Consider the following 26,140-nt stretch of genomic DNA (forward strand, 5'->3'; position numbering starts at 1 on the left):
CAGATCAGGTGAGTAGGGAGGGTGTTCCAATACAGTTATTTGTTTACTGGCTAAAAACTCCCTCACAGACAGTGCCGTGTGAGCTGGTGCATTGTTGTGATGTAAGAGCCACGAATTGTTGGTGAAAAATTCAGGCCATCTGATTTTTTCATGCAGCCTTTTCAGCACTTCCAAATAGTCAACCTGGTTAACTGTCCAGTTGGTACAAATTCATAATGAATAATCGCTCTTACATCAAAAAGTTTAGCAACATCATTGCAACAAGTTTGCAAACTTAATTGTCAAACCTCGTATGCCTAGTAATGTGTTTATTTCTAGAAGCAGTAGTAGTGGTCCTGCTAAGCTCTACTTTCCTCAGAATTTGAAAAGAGAAATTTTTCAGTACATCAATAAAATTGAGAACTCCAGTCCCAGGCTAACTCCAGGCATGTAGGGAGGGGGCAGGGGAGTGTGGGCAGCTAGGTCAATTGTACTGCAAGCCTAAGAGCTGACAACATTCCACATGACTTCAAGAAGCCCGTGGCAGATTATGTGCAGATTGATGAATGGTGAACCCAGAGCCATTGAGTCACTGAGAAAATAACACCTCCTTGCTGACAATGTAACTTTTTCCCTTGATCTCTAACTCATACATAACCAAACAATTTGCAGACAAGACTCAGAAACTGTTTTATTAAATTGAACACAAAATGCCTGTTATAATACCAAGCCTTTATCAGAAATCAGTATATAATTGAAGATACACAGCCAAAATGAGCCATCAACATAAGCAGTGTAAGTTTTAAATAACTTTTGGATTTCTATATTCAATATGCAGAAGAAAATAAAACCAAAAGTGCAATTTCAATTTCACAATTCACAGTTGATTGGTTTTATCCCATGACAATTTTGTCATTTCTGTAGCCCCAGAACAGAATCAGATTTCCAAAGCAATGACTGGCACTTAGCCCCAAGAGCATACACAGATGTTAAACCTCTGTTGGATAGTTAGAGAAAGTTTTAGGAAATAACCCCAATTTAATACAGTTTGTGCTGGCATTTTTTAGCTATATCTTTTAACCAGAGACATTGTTCTAGCGAAATAGCAAAGCTGTCTTAAGTTTGCCATGCCATTAAATGAAGGGTTCTAAAGTCTCCCTTGGTTTTTCTAGACTTTTATTCTGTAATTTAAAACAATAACTGCATTAAAATGCAACCTTCACAGTGAAAGCAAATTCAGCTTTGCTTCTGGATCTAGAGCATACATCCAAGAGAGGCAATTTATTGTCCTAGCAGATACATGGAATGCTTTAGAGCAGTCTGACATACTCTAGTAAGGCATTTCAAAGCAGACACCATACTAAATTATTATGGGCAACCAAGGATACCACAAGGTAAACACCAATTAACACAGAATCAACATGAAATTCTTACAAAATGACACACAGATTTACAAACTACAGAAAGGTGCTCAAGTACCAAAAGAAGGCAAAACACAATGACCAGCCACTCTGAAAAAGCTTTGTTCCCATGAATGCCAGATTTGCAGAGTAGAAATAAACTTTGTATGTGCTTTGCCCTAGGATAATATCGTTCATCCTGACACCTGGGGTTACTTTTCCTTAAAAAAATATATTATGTAGCGAATATACACATAATCAGTGATATAGAACACTTATTTTCACTAGTGAGGGGGTCACTTAAGCACTTACATAGAAAGTGATGAACAAATCATGAATCTCATTGAAATGCAAAAACCAATCTGATCAAACCTACATTAATTAGTATTGAACAGTGAAATTTGTTTGTTTTTTCTTTTTAGCAATTGCATTGGCATAATGAGGAACTGACCATGAAAAGCTCTTTAAGTTCAAAAAAATCATGAAATGCCTGAAAATGAAAGTCTAATGAGTAAAAATACACATCCATTTTAAGGGTCAGGAAGTAGTCAGTTATTTTAGAAGCCATGAATCTTACCAAACTAGCAAAAGAATATGAATCAAGCACATTGAAGTTTCAATTCATTGCACCAACGTGCCCTGGAGCAAGTCAATTAAATTATTTGTCCATAAACAACTGGCATAATAAATGCTTATGTCAAAAAATAAATTCTAAACTGTACTAAAGCTAACGATGGTTACTAAGGCTCACAATCTCAACAATTCATTGTACAGTACAATCATTGTCAATCCTGCTAATTATGGCTAGTGGAAGCACGGGCAAGTACCATTCTCAGGGAATTCAAGGCTTTAGATAAATTAATGGTTTTAACTTTCTGAACTATTTAATCTGCCCTTCTAGAGTTGTTTAAAACAGCTCATCATTTATGGGTTTGACTGTACTCCTCCAGACTTTCTGGCAGAACAGGTGAAAGTAGTGAAAGAAAATACGATAACATTGAGAAAAGCAGCAGTAGGTTGAAATGAGGTATAAGCTGATTTAATAAGCCCCAATTAATAATTTACAGTTTTTAAAGAGCTGCATAGTTCAGCAAAAATACATCATAACAACAGGGACAGAGGAAAAATTCTTATTGTGAAACTTTAAAATGTATGACAACTAAGCATTCAAAATGACCAACAACACCAGAAAAGTTCAGTTTGAAAAGAAGTTGTCTTCCCTCTGTCCAAGCATATACAAAAACAAACTGGAAGGCTAAAATCCACAGGAGAAAAAATATATGTTAATTGGCTCAGGTTAACAACTTCATGAGTTTAAGAAACTTATGATCTAAACTTAGGATTGAGACACTGCTTTTTAAAAGATATTAATATTTAAACAAATATTAAACTCTAGTAAATGACACCTATGCTGAGGTGTTTAAGGGAAATGTATTCTCTGAAATTTACATGAAACGTGTATTTTAAAAAACTCTGCACATTGAGGGATGACAAGAGGAATGGACAGATATGTGGTAATACAAGCATAGTAAAATATTGATTGTAGAATCCAGTGGTGGGTATATTGTAAACCTTTTCTAACTCTGATTATGTGTTTGAAATTTTTCAAAATAAAATGTTAAGTAAAATGTTAATATTTCTACAATAAGATCAATTTAGCAGTGTTTTAAGACTCAAAGTTCTCAGGATTTAGAATTTTAGAAATTATCCGAAGTAGGGAAAAGTTTGGTTTAAAAGGCCTCAAACCTGATTTGTGAAGATCCTTTTTTTTAATGTAGAGACAAAGTAATGCGATTTATAATTACTGTACAAGACAATCTCTTTACATACTTCATTTGCAAACACCTAATATTCTCCTCTCTACAGAGAGACAAGTTTGAAAAAGACCACTGGAATGAAGTTCTTCCAAACATCAGTGTCACGCTCTTCCCAACCATCATACCACCATTCACTAATAATAAATGTAATATAGATAAAGGTGAAAAGTGGCAAGTATTGCCAGTCTGGGACAACTGGATTCATTTTCAGGGTGTATGGTTCCTGATTAATAATGATAACAGTTATATTCAATAACAAATTGAGATTGCATTAAGAAAAAAAAAGATGTAGAACACACAATTCACACAGACCTTTGTTATTCCAAGATCCTGTTTAATGAATTTTGATTAATGGCAATAAATTCTATGATCTCTTCTTTCTGTGAAACGCTAAAATCTTGCTAAAGGCACTCATATTCTGGGCGTTTAATGGAGACAGGGTCACAGGGGACCATATGCCAGTATTTTATTTTTTTTGGTAGCTACCCAGAGAGGGAGTTTATGATCCTCCCATTTATGATGGAAGAAAATGTCAAACAGCTATCAGTAGAAATGTCTTATGAGAAGCTATTTACACAGCTATTTGTCCACTCAGTTAGACTGAGAGTAATAACTCACAATGGTAGGAATCCACCACCAACAACAAAAAAAACAACCAAAACCCAAAAGCAACAACTAAATACTCATTATGTGTGAAACTGCTGACCAGTGATTTGGCTGGTAAAAAAAAAAAAAAAAATTTGGTAAGGTAGAATATTTTTTAAACAGCTCTTCCACAGCCTATATTACACTTTTGTCTATACTGACAAAATATTTCTCTATTTGTAAAGCAGCTCTATTGTCCTTGCATATGCCTCCCCAAGTCCTTTACCGAGTACTTCCAGCCTAAGTTCTGACATTGAGGAAACAAAATAGAGTAGGTTTCAAACCCACCATTCCTAGGCCTCTATGAAGTGAATACTATGCTAAACGGTTACACGTCTCCCCTGACACAAGCAAACACATTTGACACAGGTCACTGGACAGTCCTCAAAGTGTAGTTGCTCAGTTCGTCAATTCAGGAGTGAAAGAACCATAAATCCCACAGTTAATCCTTAATATCTATCTACAGCGGAAGAATTAAATATATATATATATATATGTGTGTGTGTGTATATATATGTGTGTGTATATATATATATACACACACATATATATGCACAATATATACATATATATGCACATACACATATATATGTATATATAGTTAAAGATTTTATAAAGATATTTCAAGATATAAATATATATATTTAAAGATTTAAATATATATATTTAAAAATTTAAATATATATATTTGAAGAATACATAAGTATACACATATATATGTATGTGTGTGTGTATATACATATATCTTTTTATCCTTGACAAAGTATAGCCACGTAGCTATAGCAACTACACCAGTGCTGTAGAACGGCTTTGTAAATAAGGTGGAAGAACCTGTGCTTCCTTTTAGCTGCTTGGGTCAGAGGGATATAAGGATGATCTCAGATAGCCACAATTCTTCATTCAATCTCAGGGTTTCAAAAATCCTAACTGGTTTTCTAAGTGTACCAACTCATTAGAAAGGGAAAATAGTGAGGAAGTTGGAGGAGGAACTTTTTCAAAATGGATGGTATAAAAAATATTTACTTACAGAATTCAGTGCAATAAGAGATAGGCAGACAAATGTAATAAACAACATGCACATATTTACAAATTGCAATACATGATATACCAATATGAGACCAAAGTATTTTCTGCTCAATGTGGAGTCAAAAGGATTACATGGCACACTCAGTTTTGTAGCTTAGTTTTTTTTGGGGAAAAAAAAACACTTCAAAGGCATATGCAATCCAATCTTTTAATTGGAACATAGAATTTTTCCTTTACAAGTTCTCGCTCTCAGTATCTTAGAAGAGTTTCTAATCGTCATCTTCTAACATTGCTTTTGAATGACAACTTACACAAAGATATTCAGAGTAAAGAGACCTGGATGCTATGAGTTCTGGCAGATGATCACTGACATCTACTTAATTTAATTGACTAAAGGTTTTCCGTTGTTTAGGTCTCTGTCCATCCTTGTATACAGCATATAAAAGATATTAATATGACTCCTGGGGAGCACGGGGTGCAAATTCTAAAGCACATTACAGAGCAGGACTGGACTTCACACAATGAAATCAATGGAAATCACATATTACTGACTGCAGTAGTAACAACAACCTTCTTTGACAGGGAAAAAAACACTGTCTATAGGAATGCATGAGTTTGAGAAACTGTACCATGCAGAGATGTATTTATTTGGGCATTTCCTTTCTGACAACCTCTGTCACCCTTTGCTTCACCTATGGAACACAGAATATTGCAAGGTAACAAGCCTCAAACGCAACCCACTGTCATAGAGATTTATGGGGGGAGGAGAGTGGGGGTTATGTGTATGTAATCTCTATAAATACTCATGGAAGTTATTTATCAACTTCCTAGAGTTTGGAAATTAAGGAACAATCTGAGTTACTGTAGGCAATATGGTATCTAAAGTGTCATATAAAACAAACACATAGCTCTTTTTTAGTGCAAAGAAATATAGCAAGTAAGAAATAACACTATAAATCTAACTTTTTTTAAAAAAGAAAATACGTTTATGCATTCATAATATCCATTAAGGGCACTGGGAGACTGGAAACCTGAATACTCAAGGCCAGAACAAAACATCAAGGCCTTAAATCCACTGCTTTTCATGTATACATAATGAAATTGTTAAGTGGGGAAAATGAGGGAAACTCTTCCTTCAACTTTATTTGCAAAGGACAAATGTCACTTTTACAAAATGTAAATTCTTATCCACAATCTTTTACTGTGATCTGAAATAAGTTCAATAAAATCTTCTCTGTGGTATCATATAAAACCACATATATATATATATATATATATATATATATATATATATACACACACACACACACACATATATATGTATGTATATATGTGTGTGTATATATATATATGGTTTTATATATGTATGTATGTATATGTATATGTATATGTATATCTATATAAATACACATACGGAGAGGAAAAATGAAATTTTGACATAATCACAGAATCAAGTGGCCAGCACTGTAATATTTAAAATCTACCAAAAAATTGTCCTGGCAGCAAAATGAATAACCTACTGACCAATCAAATAAGCTCTAAATTGCTCAAAACTAATCAACTATACTTTATAGATTAATGCACAAAGGGTTATTACACTAAGTCACAGGTCTGGATAGAATCTCAACAGAACATTATTTCATGATTTTGTCTCTTGGGGAAAAAAAATTTACTAAACAATTCTACTTTTCAGAAACCACCACTTCAACAGAAGAATAACTTGATACTGTACCAGAGGTTAATCAAAAAACTGAATTTTAAATATGGGTCTAGATTGTTCAAAAATTGTTTAGATGTATTAAAGGACAGGAATCATGATTATGATTTTCCTTCTCCCCATCTCTTTGTCTATAGGATTCTCAAGAAAAAATAGTTTTGTTTTGTTTTTAATTAATAATATAAGCATCCAAAGACACTTCTAGTGCAAAGATACTGTTCTATATAAACTTCTATATGGCCTTTCAAAAGAAGTATGGATGAGCACCAGTCTTATCCATGTAAATATAGTAAGTAGATAAAATACGGTTAATGAAAGTTCATAGAATACTCCATTAGTTAATCTAGACATATACTAGAGCTTTATTTTAAAAACAAAATACAAAAATAATAATACTGTTGTAATTATCAGATACCAAGTAACCTACAATGTACTTCTATTATCTTCAAGGAAGCTGAATTACAAAGAATGAAATCAATGTATTGTTCTACTGGAAATGATGTACTGAAATTTGATTAACTTTTTTCATTCCTCTCTATTTTTGAAACAGTAAGGTAGTAGTATTTTTAGGACAGCCAACAAACTAGCAAGACAGAGAAGAATGTAAGTAAAATGTAAGAATCAGTTTATCATCTAAAAAATCTGCCAAACCAAATATCAAGAGATCTAAACTTATGATTAGACCATCATATAAGTACAAGTTATTATCAATGAAGTAACTCTAAATTGAAAAATCAAACACATCTTTACATTTTCTAAAACCAGCTGAAAAATACTTTTAAAAAAATATCACAACTCTCTTAAATTCACTGGATATTCAAATGTGGGGTTTGGAAATCCCATGACATAGCTGAAGAATGAAATGAGCTTATCAGACAAACTAATTCAACCAAGAGGGGATCAGGGACGAAGGGGACATTTAAATGTGTGAAATCCGTAACTGGAAATGAAGCTTCACTGTTTGGAAGTCTACAAGCATAATGGAAGTGTTTGAATCCAAGAACACTTGCATTTCAGTAATGGGAGGACATGATAAAGGAGAAAATGTCCTGGGAAAGACCCTAATGCAGTTTATAATAGTAAATCCTACAGACAAGGCATTGAGTTGAGGTGGTGGTTCCAAAGAAGCCTTGGGAAACTGAAATCTCTGCTTAACATGTTTTTACTATGCTCTGAAGTAAGAACTCAATAAAATTCTTTACTTAACAGTACACAAATCTAAAATTGCAAAAGAAGATGAAATGTTTAAATAGTTAAAGCTCTAAGTGATCAGGCTACTAATTGACCAGAACTTGGTCAAGATAAAAAATGATTTCTCATGGGGTAGATAGGTCACATACTCTAAGTAACTCAGCACAACTGATCTGAAAAAACATCATGACCTAAGAAGCACGTTGTTTTCCTTCCCCAGTTTTGACACCTCATGGTACCACTGCAGGTTACACGTATTAACATTAAGCAGAGGAATGTACTCAGATCAAAAGGACCACAAAGCAGGGCGTGTTGACAGAAGGCAAACAACAGGCAGGCCGAGCTGCTCTATCTGAACACAGCAATCACTATACATAGCCCAGATTCTCCATTTCATTCCTGTACCGCTGTTCAGACACCTTGCTTTTATGTTGCTTGCTCTCTAAATGCTGCCGGAATTCCATCTCTTCGCCAGCCCCAACATTACACATTGAGCAGTAAAACTGGCCACTTGGAGTAACGCACATGGCTAGATCACGCGGAATTCTCTGCCGAGAGCGGCGATTGAAATACGGACCTGCTAAAGCAAGAGACAAAGGTAATGTATTCACTTCAAAATATTCACTAAGTGAATGACGATGGTCTGATCAATTTTCAGTGTAATTTGCATTTCTAAATCAAAATTATGAAATTCACATATTATTAATTTTAAATGAAAGTGAAGTTAATGGGTTTTTTAAATTACAATTTTATACACATTCAATCTAAAAGCTAAACTGATTCCTCCAACTATTGTCAGAAAGGTTACTGTAGAGCTAAACCCAAATTCTAAATGACAATTGCTCTGAAAAGTGAACACAATTTAACAAATAATTTAATTTCCAAGCGTTATATGAAAAGTTTTATAATTATGCTAACTCTTTAATCTAAAAATTCTATTTCTAAGAATTATCCTAAGAAAATATTAAGAATTTTTGCATAGAGATTTATAAACAAAGACATTTATTTCATCAGTATTTATAAAAGCTTTGGGGTGGGGGGTAGATGTGGGGAAAGGAGAGATCCAAAAGTACAATTTGAATAATTATGGAAATGAATGCAATGGAAAACCATGCAGTCACTAAAAATAATGAAAACTCTTTAATTACATGAAAATATGTTTATAATATGCTATTAAGTGAAACAAGAATATCACAAAGTTTAATCACATTTCTAGTTTAAGGAAGTAATACATAAAGATTGAAATGACATATACAAAAATGTTGGTAAAATTATTGATAATTTTCTTTCCTTCTTTTTACATAACTGACTTCTTAAGTTGTACTAAGCTTTTTAATTTAAGGCTTTTCTCAAAATATTACTTTCATTGCATCCTACAAATTTGATATATTTTTATTCCAGTTTGGTTCTAAGAATTTTTAATATCCAATATGATTTCTTCTTTGACCTGTGAGTTATTTAGAAGTGTTTTTAAATTTCAAAATAAAAGAAAATTTTGTGTTTTTATATTTTTGTTATTGACCACTCATTTAATTGTACTCTGGTCAGAAAACAATCTAAACTGCCTTCTGTCCTAAAGTTTATTTTATCTAACATTGATACAGATATCTCAGCTTCCTTCATTTCAGCTAAGTTTTTTGTAATCTAATCTTATATTCCTTTTCCTTTAACTGGAACTTTAGTAAACTTACATTCATCGTAATTACTAATATATGTTTAGACTTTTATTTTTTAAAAAGCACATATTACATTGTGTTTTCTATATTCCTTTTTTTCTATGTTTCTCTTACCTTTCCAATTAACGTTAATTTTTACTGCTCACATAGATGAGCTGTGCTGGTATGTGTATTCATTGGAGGCTGGGGTAGGGAGAGGATGAGGGACTTCTCAGTCCTATTTTCCCTACTGCAAATAATCAAAATATGCAGAAAACATTCCTATAAACTAGTACTTGTGAACTAAAGGTAGCCTACATCAGAATCACTGAGGAAGCATTTTCAAAGCACACATATGTCTGAGTCCTACTCCAAATTTACTAATTGAAAATCTCTAAGTCATAGTGCAGGCATGCGCATTTTGTAAAAAACTCCCCAGGTAATTCTAATTCACTACCCTGGTTAAACACCATTGCTATAATATTTTTTATTTTCCCCAATTAATGGAGATTTAACATGGTGCAACTTTAAACCAAATAACCTATTTTCATAATGCATTTTACATTTCTCAGATGGCAAACACCAGAAGAAATATAAAGGGACCATGATAAGAGACCTTAAAACATAAACTATAGTTTAAAATCAAAATAAACAATATCCTAAATAGTAAATAAATAAATGAATAATAAATAAATAAATCAGACCTGAAATAAGCACCAGTTTGAAAAGACCAAACAAAACAATAGCTAACTCCAAATTCTCAGGGCTATCTATTACCATTAAAAGAAAGAAAAATAAAGGAAACCACTTGTGGAATGTAGCCAAGGTATGTGGAAAGCCACAGGATACCTGAATTATTCTGCACTGTATACATATTTCTCCTATTAGGCATCATCTTATATTCATTCCCTTCTTTCCGGGTCCGCCGTTGACCGGACTCTGAGGATTCCCTGGAGAAAAGAAATTTTTCAAGAGTGAGACTTCTAAACAGGGATCCCTTTCAACTCTTTCTCTCTGAAGACAGACAGTCTCACACAACACTGTGGCCTCAGAGAAAACGGCAATACCTACGAGAATGAGTTACTCTGAGCTTCCGCCAGCCGCAGTCTCTTGGCGTGATTCTTCCCTTGATAGTGAGCCTGAGCCACGGCCGGAGAACTAAAGGAGGCATCACAGAGCTTACAGTAATCGTTCTCTGTGGCCAGGATCACTCGGCCTCCCGGCTTAAAGGGGCCCACCTGACGTCAAAGACACAAGAAACAAGGTTAAAAAAGCTCTGGATCTTACTCCCTCCTTCTCCTCAAAGTTCCTTTTAAGAGTTGAAAAGGAACCAAAAGTTATGGCATGACCACAAACACTCAGTTTTATAAGGAAAGGAAATAATTCATTCCAGAAAAAAAAAAAAAAAGGTTATAAGACACCTAATCATGGTTTTGCATGATAATCACCAATGTGCCACTGATGAATGGCTCATTGCTATTTCCACTGATGAATTTTTTTTTAAAAAAAAGTTTAAAAACCCAGCATGGAAGATTTAGGGTAGTATAGTTAAGGCCTAAAAAAATCACATTACCAGAAAAAGTAAAGTCTGCTCAGACTCCATCAACAAGTATTTACTGAATGCCTACTGTTTATAGGGTTCGCTATTTAATGCAGAAGCTATATACAGACATCTACTAAAAAATGAGCCCTTGCCCTCAAAGAGTCTACAAATTAGCTACAGATATGATATAATTAGGGGAAAATAATCAGAAGATCCAGACAATTGTATTCAGGTTAGGAAATAATGAGTTACGGGAAATCTAACACAGTGCCTAGAAGATAGTAAAATGACATACTAGATTTTGTCTGGAGGACAATACCTATACAAGAATCTGGAAAGCATAACTGATCAGGACCAGCTGAAGGAAATAACACTGTTTCACCCAGAAAGAAAGATTTTTCTGAGGACAGGATAGCTGTCTTCAAAAATCACCAAGGGCTATGCAATGAAAGCAAGTGAAGGCTGTTTGCTAGGGAGGGGGAGCTGGTCCCCAAGAGGAAGACGCCATTCTGTTCTAGAGCAGCCTTCAGGAATCAGGAATGTGATAACGACACCACCTGAAGGTCTCTCTGGGAATTTTCCTTTCCTCTGATTCTGTTTTTAACGTATCTCATTTACCCCCAAGAATTCATGAGGATGGAGGAATAGCTGGTATTGCTATCTGTAAGTACTGGAACACCGACATTCAGAAAAGTAAAATAATCTCTTAGTGGTTAGCAGTAGAGGTCTGAAGTCCAAAAATGATTCTTGCACCACCACTTTACAAAACTTGTAACTCCGTGGACAAGTTACTTAGCTCACCTGAGCTTCTAATAAACTTCTAGGTGAGACCTGTGTTGCTGGCCCCATGGGTTACACTTTGAGTCCTAAGAGGTGAAAGTAGTACCTGTAAGTTATTGCAAGCATGACATGAAGTCAGGGTCCAGGACGAGAAGGAGGCAAGGCAGGCACTTGCCACGGGCACAAAATTGGAGAGAGTACCAAAACAACTCAGCAATCAAGATAAATAACACTTCAATGGAATATTTTTACAAATCAAACCTAATGCAAAAAAAATCAATGAGGAACATAATTTCAAAATTTTAAATAAAGACAGGACCTGTAACAGTGCCATGCCAACCCACATTGTAAGCTAAGGCGAAAAGAAAATCAGGAACACTTATCCTGTCTTCGAGTTTTTGACCTTTTATTAACCATTGATTTTATTTTTTACATTAATTTCGATTTTTTAAAATATTTATTTTGACGACTGAGTTTTTTGTCTCTCCGTTAAATTTTGTACTCAAGGCGAGTGCACCCTCGTCCCAGCCCTGAATGAAATAATGTATGGAAAGTGCTTAGCACAGTGCTTGGCATGGTAAGCACGCCAGCAGTTATTACGACTACTGTACTGTTCCATGGACAAATAGTAGTTCAGAGACAGATTAAGGAGTAGAACCCATATTTCAGAGTCATAAAGTATAGGAATATCTTGCATGAAAGACGTGCTGAATCTTCCAAAGAGTGAAAGGAACTCTGCTCTCAACCAGAAGGAGTTTACATGGGCTCTCTGCACAGAGGTTAAAAAAAGCAGTTGGTTGGAGTGGTGGTGGTGGGGGGGGGGGGTTGGCAATCTCAAGAGACTGATCTTGCTGGAAGGTATAAACTGCAAAGATAAATGTTTTAAAATCTCTCTCTACTCAGGGTTAGTTGGTTTTTATTCTACCTTAACCTAGATCTTCAGGGTCATTTAACACAGAATTTTGAGAAATGCATAGAGAAAAGACTCATGAAACAGTATTTGTTTCATCATGCATCACAACCAAAGCCAATGAGCCATCTCCATGCTCATGGATGTGGGCATGCATTGAACCCAGCACTACAGTTCAGAGTTAAAAGTGCCAAGTGGGACCTTTCAAGACTTTCTGCCCACCTGGGCCTTGATGGGCACTCTCACAAAGGTCATCTGTGACCATGTGTGCACAGGACTGCTGCCCCCGTGACGCGTGTCTCACCTGCGCAGGGACTGGGGCAGCCGGAGTAGCCACAGATTCCACCGCGTTGCTCATTCTGGCTGGAGGAGGACAGCTGTTGGCTGCATAGTAATTTCGGAGTTTCTTACCATGATTTTTACCCTAGAAGTAAGATGAAATAGGTAATCACCATGGAGAAAATTTGTCGAGCTAATATACTAATTTAAAAAAAAAAATAGAGAAAAGAAAAAAAAAAAAGCACTACATTTTATTCTTTCAGGTAGATGCAATACTGGGGTAAATAGACCACCAGCTAGATCTGATTACTTGATTTTAAAGAGACTGTACTCTTCAGTTCTAACAGAAGGATTATATTTATCCGAGAAAGACAAGGGAACAAAGCCAAAAGAATTGATTTCCTACATATTTCTGGAAAAGTATCACATTTTTCCAGTGATCTGTGTCCTCCCCCAACTTGTTGCCATTCATATGCCACTGCCTAAATATGAATCTCATAGACACTCTGATCTAATCTACAATGGATAATCCAATTATTTTTACACACACAAAAAATAGCACTTACAGAGTATCTTCTTACTCTGTGCATTAGCTCATTTGCTGCTCACGCAAATCCTATAAGAGGGATTTGTTAACATTATCCACATATGACAGCTGAGGAAGTGTGACCCAGAGAGGGGGGGGAGGGCTTGGTACTGGCTGCCAGCACCTTGAGGGAGGCCAAGCGGTGGAGCCAGAGCCTGAGGCGGGCCTGCGGAGTCTGAAGCAAGGCCGTTTCACACAGCATGAGGGCCTCAGGACGCACTGTGAACCTCTGTTAAAATGGATTTGCCTCTCTTCTTGTGTTTTCTTTTAAGTCATTATTCACAAGACTATCCTCCTTGAACTACAAATTGGTGGGAAGGCTCCATGGTCTAAAAGCATTCTAAATGAGGGTAAAACAGTATATTATTCCTTAAACTGCACTGTAAAATTCAAACCCATAGGTAAACATTTATTCACCATCTACTATGTAGATGGGAAGCCCTAAAAATAAATAGGACTGGCACAGGCTTTCCAGGACAGAGACACATAAGCAGTTAATTAAAGTAATGAGGTAAGTCCCGCCTTCTGACCACTGGAATGCCCTACAGGCACTCTCACCAAGGTCACAGTGACCTCCAGGGAGTCAAATCCAGGGTCACAGTCGGTCACAGTCACGTCTGTGCCTTCATCACAGTCTGACTCTGAGCAGCATGACACAATTGATACTCCCTTCCTTCTACTGTCTTCCATGTCTCCCTCTCACACCTCTACCTCTCATTCTCTAAAGGTTGTGGTGTCCAAAGCGCTACCCTCAGCTCTCTCCTCTCTCCATCTACACTCAGACTCTGAGTTATTTTAGCCAGGCTCATAGCTTTAAAATATAATCGATAAGTTGATGACTCCCCAAATTATCTACATCCGTCCCTGTCAGGGGTAGACTGAACATTTGTGTCCCACCAAAAATCGTACGCTGCAATCTAATCCCAATATGATGGTCTTCGGAGGTGAGGCCTTTAGGAGGTGATGAGGTCTTGAGGGTGAAGCCTAATTAGGGCCCTTTTATGAAGAGGCCAGACGTCCGTACCCCTCACTCCTTTTCCACCATGTGACAATATAAGAGGAAGCAGCTGTCTGCAGTCTGGAAGAGGGTCCTCAGCAGAACTGAACGATGCACCCGGATATCAGACTTCCAGCCTCCAGAACTTGTAGAAACAATTGTTCATTGTGTAAGGCACCCAGTCTCTGGTAATTTGTTACAACAGTCTAAGCCCACCCCTGACCTTCGGAGCGATCTATCCAACTGCCTTCCTGCCACATACACTTTGCAGTCTTAAGAGACATATCCAACTGGAAATATCTAAAACGTAACTCTTGATTCCTCCCCCACAGAAGTTTCTCATCATAGCCACCACCACTAGTCATCCACACGTCAGTAAATGACACCCAGTTACTCAAGAAAAGCCAAGGAGTCCTTTTCTTGACTCCATCCCTCCTTAAAACCGACACATCTAATCCATCAGCATGTCCTGTAAGCCTACCTCCAAAACGCAACCTAAGTTACTCTACTTCTTTCCATGGACATTACAAACATCACAGTAATCTAAGCCACCAACATTTTCCACTTAGAGCAACAACTCCTAACTGGTCTCTGCTCTCACTCGTGTCCTATAATTCTCCTCATATCAGCCAGAGTGAGAATTCTAGACATAAATCAGATCGTGTCATTCTCTCACATAAAATCTTCCAATGCTTTCCCACAGACTTAAAATCGACAAATCTTTCCTAGAAGGCCCTACTTGACCTGGCCCTGTCCACTTCTCGGATTTTACTTCATGTAGCATCCCTCTCCCCGGCTCATTAGGCTCCTGCCTCACTGGCCTTTCCGTTCCTTAAACATGCCAAACTCACTCCAGCTCACTTTGTACTTGCTGTTGCTTCTGGCTAGAATATTCTTTCAGGTGGCTGCAAGAGGGTTCCTTCTTAACTTTCAGGTCTCAACTCAAACAGCACCCATGCAATCTGAAGTGTCATGCCCATCCCCACCTACTCGTCCCACACACGCTCTCCACCATAACTACATTGTGCGCCTTTACTTTCTATCTCGTTACCACTTACCACTATTGAAAATATTATTTGGTTACCTGTTTCTTTCCCTTTCCTACCCTCTGGAATATAGACTCTTTGAAAATAAGAACCTTGCTGGTCTTGTTTACTGTTCCAATCCCCAACGTTTAGAACAGTTTCTAGCATATTGCAGGCCATCAATAAATATGTGTTGGATAAATGAATCGAGTGCTATAATGGAGACAGATAAACTGCTAGAACACCAAGCAGAAATTTCTTACTTCTGCCTGACTGTGTCCTGGAAGGCTGCCCTGAAAAGGGGACATTTTTGAGTCATCTTTTAAAATGAGCAAAAGTGTACCAGGCAGTTAAGGAGCCAGGGGAAAGAAAACTGGGGATAGAGCAAACAGTCTGCGCAAAGGCCCAGCCTGCGGGAGAGATGGTCTTCAGGATCCTTTGGAGAAGAGGAAGGAGGTGAGACGCATGGGGGCTAATCCTTCATGGTTTTGTCCATCACCAGAACTTGAACTTTAGAGGCAGCAGATGGCCTCTGAAGGACTTGAAGCACAGCAGTGGGACGACTGGATTGTATTCGCTGAAGATCAGAATGGGGATAAATTAAAGTAAATCAAAGCTGGCAGTTGGGAAGATAGAGAAAAAAGCCAAAGACAAAACCTAGGACACTAAAATGTAGACTGTAGTAGAGAAGGAGGATCCAGAAAATTAGATAGAGAATGCCTGGCCTATGAAGGAATAGGAAAACCAGACAAGTATAGTATCACAGAAGCCTAGAACAAGTTGTTGTAAAAGAAGGGTCCAGTTAGATACATTATAACCCAGAAACCCTACTTCTAGGCTTTACCAGAAACACATCTAAGGAGATACCTATAAGAACATTCCTAAAAGGACTGTAACAGCTGAAAAGTGGAAACAACTTAAGTATCCATTTAGAAGATAATGGATAAATTGTAGCCAGTCATACAATGGAACACTATTTACAGTAGTGAAAACAAACAGCCTAGGATCACGCAAGGCAACAGAATGATTCTCATAACAAAATGTTGAATAAAAAGCACGAGTTGCAGAAGATATTTAAGAATAATCGTTTGAATATGGAGGTTTAAAACATGAGACACCACTACATATTATATAAGAAAACATATATGTAGCAAAAGTACAAAACAAATATTGGAAAAATAAATACCAATTCACTATAGTGCCTACACCTGGGAGCATAGGAAGGGATACAATTGGGAAGGGAGACCGGCGACTTCAACTGAATTGATAATTTTCACTCTTAAAACTAGATGGCAAATACACATGCTCATTATATTATTTTCAGTACTCTTAGGTTTGAAGGATTTCATAATAATTTAAAACAACAATAACAAAAAAGGGAGGTGTTTACCAGGTCAAGTCCTACTGTGGGGTAAGGACACAGAAGTAACGGTTGGATTGTAAAAGATAGAGGTTAAGAGTAACTGGTAAGAACCATTTCAGTGGAGTAGGGGGGATGACAGGTACATGGAGTGGCTTAAGGAGAGAATGAGAGATGTGACAATGGAGACAATTAGTATAGGCAACTTTTTAGAAAAGTTCTATGACAAGGAGAAGAGAAAAAGGGTATAGAGTTAGAGGGGGAAATGGGCCAGTGAAAGATTTGTTTTAAGATGGGTTTTACTTAGCCGACTTTGCATGACAACAGGAAAAAGTCAGTAAAAAAAAGAACAGAGGATGCAGAAGCTACAGCATGGCTACAGGAGCACAGTCCACGGAAAGGCAGAAGATGGGGTACACAGTACTATGGGACGGGTCCACGTTAGATAATAGCAGGGATTTTATTTTCAAAGCAGTATCTACAGGAGTATTCAAGCAGATATTGCATCCATCACATAATGGTAATAATGACAACTAACAATGCTTGAGCACTATGTGACTGACAGTGTTCTAAACAATTCATAAATAGTATCCCACTTAAGCTTCATGAAATCTCTATCAAGTAGGTATAATTATTATTTCCATTTTACTATGAGGAAACTAAGCTTGGAGGGTTAAAAACTTGCCCGAGAGCTTCCAGAGAGTTGGGTAGCAGCTGCCAATATTTGTATCTCCCCATATATCCCTTACAAACAATATAGAACAATAAGAAAAACAAATAAAACTACACACATATCATGCCTTCCACAGAACTAGACACCACAGAATGTCCAGACTTCAAAATAAGTGTAGGTGAAAAACACAAAATATCAAACCCCACTGAGCAATCACTCATGCTCCTGCCATAATCCTTCACAGTAAACAAGGGTGGTCTCACAAAACTGTCGGAAAGAGAGAAGAGGAGGCTAGCAGAAGACCTAAAACTACTAGATAATCACCACCAGAAGAAGGAAGCCTCCTAGGTTTCCTAAACTAAAGCATTATCCAATCACTGACTGCTGGAAAGGGGCTCGAATGTACACACAGTCTGAAGTGGTTGTCTTCAAAGTGGCTTCTGGAGGAGAAAAGGGCAAAAAAGGAGAGGCATCCTTTGGCAACTAGGAGATCGAAGGGGAACAAGAAGCAAAACAGGAAAAGCTAGTGTCGCGCAAGACCAAGAAAAAACAAAAAAGAACAGAAGACATACAAAACCCTCCCCGGACCATTAAAAAAAATAAAAATTAAAGAACTGGACTTTACTGCATTGATGGAAGAAGAAAAACTTTCCAATGAATTAAGAATCTCATAAGCTACCCAAAATCCACAAAATGAACAGATGAAAACTAATCAAGTCTATATGAAGTTACTACCAAAAAAATCAACACATCTCAGCAAATGAACGCACCTCTCCCCAACAACAACAAAAAACAAAACCAATAAAACCCAACATGAAATAGAAGAAAACCCTCCAAATTGAATTAAATATATTCAAACAAGAATTTGGGAACGTAAAAAACACCTTGAATCAGGAATTCAAAATGTACCCCCAAAAATGGGCAAACCACAGTGAGAAATGAAAAGAAGAGCAATTAAACAAACTCAGGGCAAAAAAAGAATCTTGTCAAAAATGAGGAGTAAGTACAAGTGCCAAAGGATAACAGACTCAAATGAAAATGTAATAAGACACATAGAAGAAAGAAAAGCAATCAAGAAAATAAAAGTGATATAAGGAAAAATTTTAAAGGGTCAGAGAGGAAGCAATGGAAATGGAAGACAAGTAAAGAAGGAATAACATGTAAAACTGGAAACAATGACACAGAACTAATATTTGAAACTATTATTGTCCAAAATTGTTTAAAATTGGCCAAAAGTAAATGAAGACCTGAATCTAAATATTGAAAAGGCATCCCAGATACCTGAGAAAATCAACCCAGAACAATCAAATCTAGGGTATATCTTTTTAAAGCTTTAAGACCTCAAAGGCAAGTATTTAAGGTCTCCAGACAAAAAGATCAAATAACTTACAAAGGCAAAAGAATCAGAATGGCATCTATAATATACAAAACAAAGCAATAATGGAGAGGCATTCTTTAAAAACTTAATGAAAGTGTGAAGCAAGGATTTTATGCCTAGTTAACTATCCCTGAATCCAGTGTCAAGACTATAAAAAACATTTTAAACACTTAAGAATTCAGTACTCATAAGTGTTTCTTGAGGGATCTATTGGAGCTTGATTTAACCAAGAAATGACCGGGAAAACTTCAGCAAAAGGACTGATGATATATATACATATATATATACACACACACATATTTTGGTGATCTATAATTTTATATATGTGTGTGTATATATATACATGAAGGGTGCCAAAAAAATGTATACAAGTGGACACTTTGGTCAATGTTGCTCAAGCAGTAGTTCGCCATAATCAGAAGTGTCTAGACGCTGATGGTAACCTCTTTGAGCACCTCTTGTAACTGCAGAAGTTAAACGTGACTTGTATTCATCTTTTGTTATCGGTATATACTATTACAATTTTAATAGTTTTTTTCATTTCTTAAAATGTGTATACTTTATTTGGCACCCTCTGTATATAAAATTATAGATCAATGAACAAGTAAAAGGTGGAGATGAGGATGAAAGATTAACATTCAAATATTATATGCTATAACCCATGGAAATAATGCAACAAAAAATGAGAAAAAAAGGAAAGAGGAAAGTAGAAAAAGCTCATTGATTTTGCAATAGAAAATAGCTGGGATGCCATTAAAAACTGACAAACCATATAGTAAAATATTAAATAATCAAACAGGGGAGTAAACTCATGTAAATATACATAAATAATAGGGGAATAAAAATGGATGACAAAGGACAGTGGGGCGTGACACTGCTTTGAATATATAGTTCTGTATAGGTCTGACTTTTAGGACTGTATTAACATTTCACAGACTTTAGAAAAAAGAAGCAAAGCCAACAAGGACTGGGGTGGACCCAAAATGAAATACAAAAAGAAACAAACAAACCTAACTGTATGAAAAAATAACATAACCACAATGAAGAGAGAAATGAGAAAAAACTATTCACATAGTTTCAAAGCATCGACCCCATATTTATTACACACACACACACACACACACACACACACACACAGAGAGACACACACACAGGTAACTTTACAAAAGAGAAACCTGGCAGGCAGCACCCCTGTAACCTAAGTAACTTTGTAAAACAGTAAATATTTTGACTATATACTGCAATGCTAAAGACAAAAGGAACAATACACAAATATTATCCTCTAGTTAGTAGGTTTGTTTTTCACAGAGATATAGATTATAAATCCCTAAACTACTTTATGTGGAAAGACAGAGTGAGAGTGTGTGTGTTTTCTAGATAAAGCCTAGGTTTCTCACTATCAAAGAATGGAGCTAAACATGAAGAAAAGAGAAGCTAGCTAGAATGAACACTATCTTGGCAACTCAAAATTGGAAGAACAGCCTGAATTCAGTTTTCAGTATATGTACATGTACATGTATATGTAAATGTGTATGTGTAATATGTACATATACATACGAGTATATTACTAGCTCTGACACTGAGAGCATCTGGAAACAATGACAACCCAGTACCTAAGAGCACACCTGGCTCTTTGGTTTCTAAATACCACTCCCCAATAAAAGAAGTCTGGCTCCTTGAAGAAATGGTTGGCATGAGGAAAGGGCAAGAAAATCCTAGAATGTTTTATATTGGCAGAAAGTAAGGAAGTATCCAAAAAAAACCTGTGTGCACATGTCAAAAGGGCACAAGCACTAGCTTGAAGGGATTTATACTCGTCAAATCTGGGTAAATTTAAACATCAAAATAAATAATGATAGTAAGAGATTATATCCCTAAAATAAAATAAGAATCCATAGGAATATAAGTAAATGAATGGATGGAAAGAAAAAAAAAGAGAAAGATCTTCCTTAAAGTAAAATTTCAACTAATAAATGTAGAAAGAATGATTAAAAAAAAAATCACCATTTGGCAAATACCACAGTAAATAATCACTGCAGGAAAGAATCATCAATGAATGCTAAAATCACTGACTAAAAACATGATGAGAAACAAAACATCCACATAGTCTCTAAGTACCCCCCTAGATGATACTTACTAAGCACAAGAAGAAAAACGGCAACTTTACAAAGAAGAACCCTGGCAGGCGTGACCTTAACCTGTGATCAAAGTCAACAGCACCAATGATGCAAAGTATTCACATCATGTCCTTCCCGATATGATGCACTGGGGAAGGACACAATATGACTTCTGTGCTGTTGGGTTTTCTTTAAATTAAAGTTTATTGGGGTGACAATTGTTAGTAAAGTTACAGAGATGTATTACATCTATATAGCACATTGTGTGCAAAGGGGATCAAATACATGGTGAAGGAAAGAGAACTGACTCTGAGTGGTGAACTTCTGCGGTATTCTTGCCAAAAACTAAACTAAAATAAAAAATAACCTGAATTTAATCATAAGAAAATATCAAACAAACCTAAATGGGGACATTCTACAAAACAGCTCTTCAAAAATTACCAGATCATAAAAGCAAAGAAAACCTAAAACTGTCCACATTAAAGGAGAGATAACAAGTACATGCAAAATTTCATCCTGAATTAGATCCTGGAACCAGAAAAAGTTGGCAGACAACTGGCGAAACATAAATAGTCTGTATATTAGATAATATTGTTACCAGTGTTAATTTCCTAATTCTGATCATTGCAATGCAGTTATATAAAATATTAACATGTGGGTACCTGGGTGAGGTGCCTGCAGGAATTTTTTGTACTATTTTTAGAACTAGTTTGTAAGTTAAAAGTGATTCACGCTAAAAAGTCAATAAAATTCACACTCAAAAGTAAATGGCAGAGCTAGGGACAATCTGGTTCCAGAGCCCATATCACTATGCTCCACTGCCTGACAGGACAACTCAGCAGTATTAAGGACTCGCTCAGGTATCAGAATGTTCTAAATGTTTTATACATGCTAAATCATTCTTATCGTCTTCTTCTGGAGGCACAGAGAAGTTAGGAAATATTTCCACTATCATATATCTAGTTTGTAGTAAGACTACAGTTTAAACAGTCTGACCCCAAAGTCCATGATTTCATGTTCTTAGCTAACATCCTAAAAAAACAGATGCTAGAAAAAGTAACAATAAGAAATCAAGAGATCCTTAAAAACTAAAGATATCATTGTCAAAATTTTTTTAAAAAATCAATTTAAAATTCAAGAATAGCTCTCAGAAATTAAAATAAAGGAATGATAAAAGAGAGAAGAGGTAAATAATATAAAGAATCCATCCAGCTGGTCCAACACAGGGCTAATAGAACTACCAGAAAAGAGAGAGAAAAAACATGAGAACAATATTATCAAAGAAATAGTGTCAAATAAAATTCCCCTGAGCTCAAGAGAAACAGGAGTATGTAAATTGAAAGGACAAATGAAAAAAGACCCAGACCTAGACACATCCATCATTGTGAAATTTCAGATATCAAGGATAAAAAGGAGAAACCAAAAGCTTTCAGGGGGAAAAAAACAAAACACAAAAAAACAAAATTAAAGTCAGTCACCCATAAAACTGTCAAATATGACGGCACAATGCAAACATTTTTAGACATACAGAGGCTCAGAAAAATTTATTTCCCATTACCCCCTCACTAAAGGAGATGTGTTGTGACATACATTTATATTTATTCTTCCTTCAAGTAATGTGAAGATGCATGCAAATAAGATTATTTTTAGAAAAAAAAGAAAACATGTATACTAGAGTATACTAGCCCAAGCGAGAGAACAACGAAGAAAAGTCCAAAACTGACAGCGTGCAGCAAACCCAGACAGCGACCAGTTGAAAATGGAGCAAGTGGAAGAACTGATGATAAAAGGGGGATTCCACACAATAAGTGTGATTGAGAGTTTGAAGGGAAAAGTCAGGATATGATAGTGACACATAATGTAAGAAAAAGAAAGGCAATGAAAAACTCTAGGAAATACAAAAGGCTACACAATTAAGTCATGATCCAAATGTGAAACAACTAGTCCAAATTAGAAAAAGGAGTCAGTGGGCTTCATGATGATAAGTGAAATGGATTGTAAGCAATAAAAAGAAAGATTTAGAAGTTACTAGATGGTTTTTTTTAAAAAGGTGTAAGATTCTTCTATTTTAAACAAAAGTGTCAGAAACTCAAGGAAACACAAAAGTCTATTTCAAAGTTATACTCCACATATGAAGCAAACTAAAATGGGCCTGATTTTGAGCAATTGCTGCCATTCATGAAAGGGTTACCCATTTTAACTTCTCTTTTGAGTAGCATTGAATTGACAAGAAAAAAATTCTGAGATGTCCTATATTAAATTACAGCAGGCCAGAGGATGAAAGGAAGAGACAGATGGGTTAACCAGCTAACAGCTGTGGGCCAAAACCCACAAAAGGTGACTTACATTTCTGAATGTACGTTGAAACTTTGAATTAACTTCCAGGTGGCTATTTCCACAATTATCTAAAGAGAAAAAGTCAGGCACCACCAACTATACCAGATGCCTCCACTTCTTGCTTAGACGAGAACTTTCCAAACTGATGCCCACCCCCAATCCAAAAAGAACAATCACTTCTTCGTTATGGACTATGCACCTATCCCAGAACTAGCCCCACTTTACCTTATCCCACCCCATTTACCTATTACCAATGTAAATTCTTTCAAAACAAATTATATCTTTCTTCCCCAAACTCACTGTATAAAAAGAGTTCCATTAATCTCAGGATGGGGGACATGTTGTCTCCTCCACCTAGCTCTGCTGCTGGTGGTTTAGCCTGCATGCTGCAGGACGTGGTCCTTTTTCTGGCGAGCGTGGGTCTCAATAAACCCTTTCTTTCAGAAAAGTTTTTGCCTAGGAAAGCTGTTGTTTAACAGAATCATGACATTGGAAACAGAGATAAGAAAACAGCTCTATAGTGAACAGTATTTCCCTACTGATATTTATGCAAAAGCCAAATGTCCATTTTCAACAACTGGAATCAACCTGCAAATAAAGCATGGAAAATTTAATTTAATTATAGAATAAACAAAATGTGATCAACCTTGACAATGCCAAAGTAAAGCTATAGCCAACTCAGCACAGGAGGTAGAAAGGAGAATGGAGAACAAAGAAAAGGTAGGGAATGGGTGAGGAAGGGAGAACATGCGATTACAGCTTTGCATTTGTTCTATCAGCATTATTTTGAGTAAAATATCTTTTAAGTGTCTCACAAAGGCAAATTACTAGTGGCAAATGCTACAAAGAGGTCAAGTAAAAAAGAGATAGACTTGGTTGTAAGATGACAGGTGCCCTTGGAAAAGACCATTTCACGACAATCTGGAATAAATGGATAAATTCCTAGAAACATACAATCTTCTAAGACTGAATCAAGAAGAGACCAAAAATCTAAACAGACTAATTACTACCTACAAAATCGAATCAGTAATCAAAAAACAAAAGTCCTGGACCAGATGGCTTTACAGGTGAATTTTACCAAACATTCAAAGACAAAGTAGCACCTATCCTTCTCAAACTATTCCAAAAATTCAAGAGGATGTCAAGCTCCCAACCTCATTTTACAAGGCCACCATTACCTTGATTCCAAAGCCAGACAAAGACATTACATAAAAATAAAACTATAGGCCAATATACCTGATGAAGACTGATGCAAAAATCCTCAACAAAATATTAGCAAACCAAATACAGCAATATATTTAAAAGATCATACATCATGATCAAGGAGGATTTATTCCTGGGATGCAAAGTTCATTCAATATCCACAAATCAATTAACGTGATACACCACCTAAACAAAATGAAGGATAAAAACCATACAAGCATATCAATAGATGCAGAAAAAGGGTATAACAAAAATCCAGTATCCATTTATGATAAAAACTGAACAAAGTGGGAACACAGGGAACATACTTCAACCATATATGACAAATCCACAACTAACATTATACTCAACAAAGAAAAGCTTAAGTTCAAGAACAAAACAAGAATGTCCACTCTCACCACATTTATTCACATAGTACTGGAAGTCTTAGCCACAGCAATCAGACGAGAAAAAAAATAAAAGGCATTCAAATTGGAAAGGAAGAAGTAAAACTGTCATTATTTGCAGATGACATGATATACAGGGAGAACACTAAAGATTCCACCAAAAAATACTAGAACTGATAAATGAATTCAGTGAAGTAGCAGGATATAAAATTACTATTCAGAAATCGGTTGCATTAGTATACACCAATAACAAACTATCATAAAAAGAAATTAAATAAACAATCCCATTCATAATTGCATTAAAAAAACAAAATACCTAGGAATAAATTTAAGCAAAGAGGTAAAAGACTTGTATTTGGAAATGTATAAGACATTGAAGAATGAAATTTAAGAAGACAGAAATAAATGGAAGGATTTATCATGTTTATGGATAGAAAGAATTAACATCATTAAAATTTTCATACTACCCAAAGCAATCTGTAGATTCACTGCAATCCCTTTCAAAATACCAATGGCATATTAAACAGAACCAGAACAAATAATCCTAAAATTTATATGGAACCATGAAAGATCCCAAATAGCCACTGCAATCTTGAGGAAGAAGAACAAAGCAGGAGGTATTGCGCTACCTGTATCAAACTATACCACAAGGCTATAGTAATCAATAGCATGGTACTGGCATAAAAACAGACACATAGATCAATGAAACAGAACAGAGAGCCCAGAAATAAACCCACGCCTATATGGTCATTTAATCTATGACGAAGGAGACAAGAATATACTATGGGGTAAAGAGAGTATATTCAATAAATGATGTTGGGAAAACGACAGATACATGCAAAAAAAATGAAACTGGACTATCTTTTTATACCATATACAAGAATAAATTCAAAATGGATTAAAGACTTAAATGTAAGACCCAAAACCATAGAACACCTAGAAGAAAACAGGCAACAAACTCTCTGACATTGCCTTAGTAATATTTTTTCTGGTATGTTGTCTTTGGTAAGGGAAACAAAAGAAAAAAAATCAACAAATGGGACTACAGCAAACTAAAAACATTTTGTACAGCAAAGGAAACCATAACAAAATGGAAAGATAACTACTGAATGGGAGAAGATATTTCACCAATAATA

The 26,140-nt window shown here is 35.9% G+C and overlaps 1 protein-coding gene across 8 annotated transcripts in view; it reads right to left on the reverse strand.

Annotated features, from left to right (window-relative positions):
* Positions 1–644: 644 nt before the first annotated feature.
* ZMAT3 (zinc finger matrin-type 3) overlaps positions 645–26,140 on the reverse strand; it is a 70,542-nt gene continuing 45,046 nt past the window's right edge. For 7 of the 8 annotated variants that reach the window (XM_019752081.2, XM_074328266.1, XM_019752093.2 and 4 more), the window contains 4 exons: positions 12,968–13,087; positions 10,502–10,668; positions 10,280–10,380; positions 645–8,355 (listed from right to left, as the gene is read on the reverse strand). In XM_019752081.2, the coding sequence (XP_019607640.1) occupies positions 8,144–8,355; positions 10,280–10,380; positions 10,502–10,668; positions 12,968–13,087 (600 nt within the window). In that variant the 3' untranslated portion in view covers positions 645–8,143. The remainder of the gene's footprint in view (positions 8,356–10,279; positions 10,381–10,501; positions 10,669–12,967; positions 13,088–26,140) is intronic. The other variant, XM_074328275.1, reaches the window with a different exon arrangement.

This window comes from Rhinolophus sinicus, linkage group LG01 (genome assembly GCF_036562045.2).
Source record: "Rhinolophus sinicus isolate RSC01 linkage group LG01, ASM3656204v1, whole genome shotgun sequence".
Taxonomy (NCBI): domain Eukaryota; kingdom Metazoa; phylum Chordata; class Mammalia; order Chiroptera; family Rhinolophidae; genus Rhinolophus; species Rhinolophus sinicus.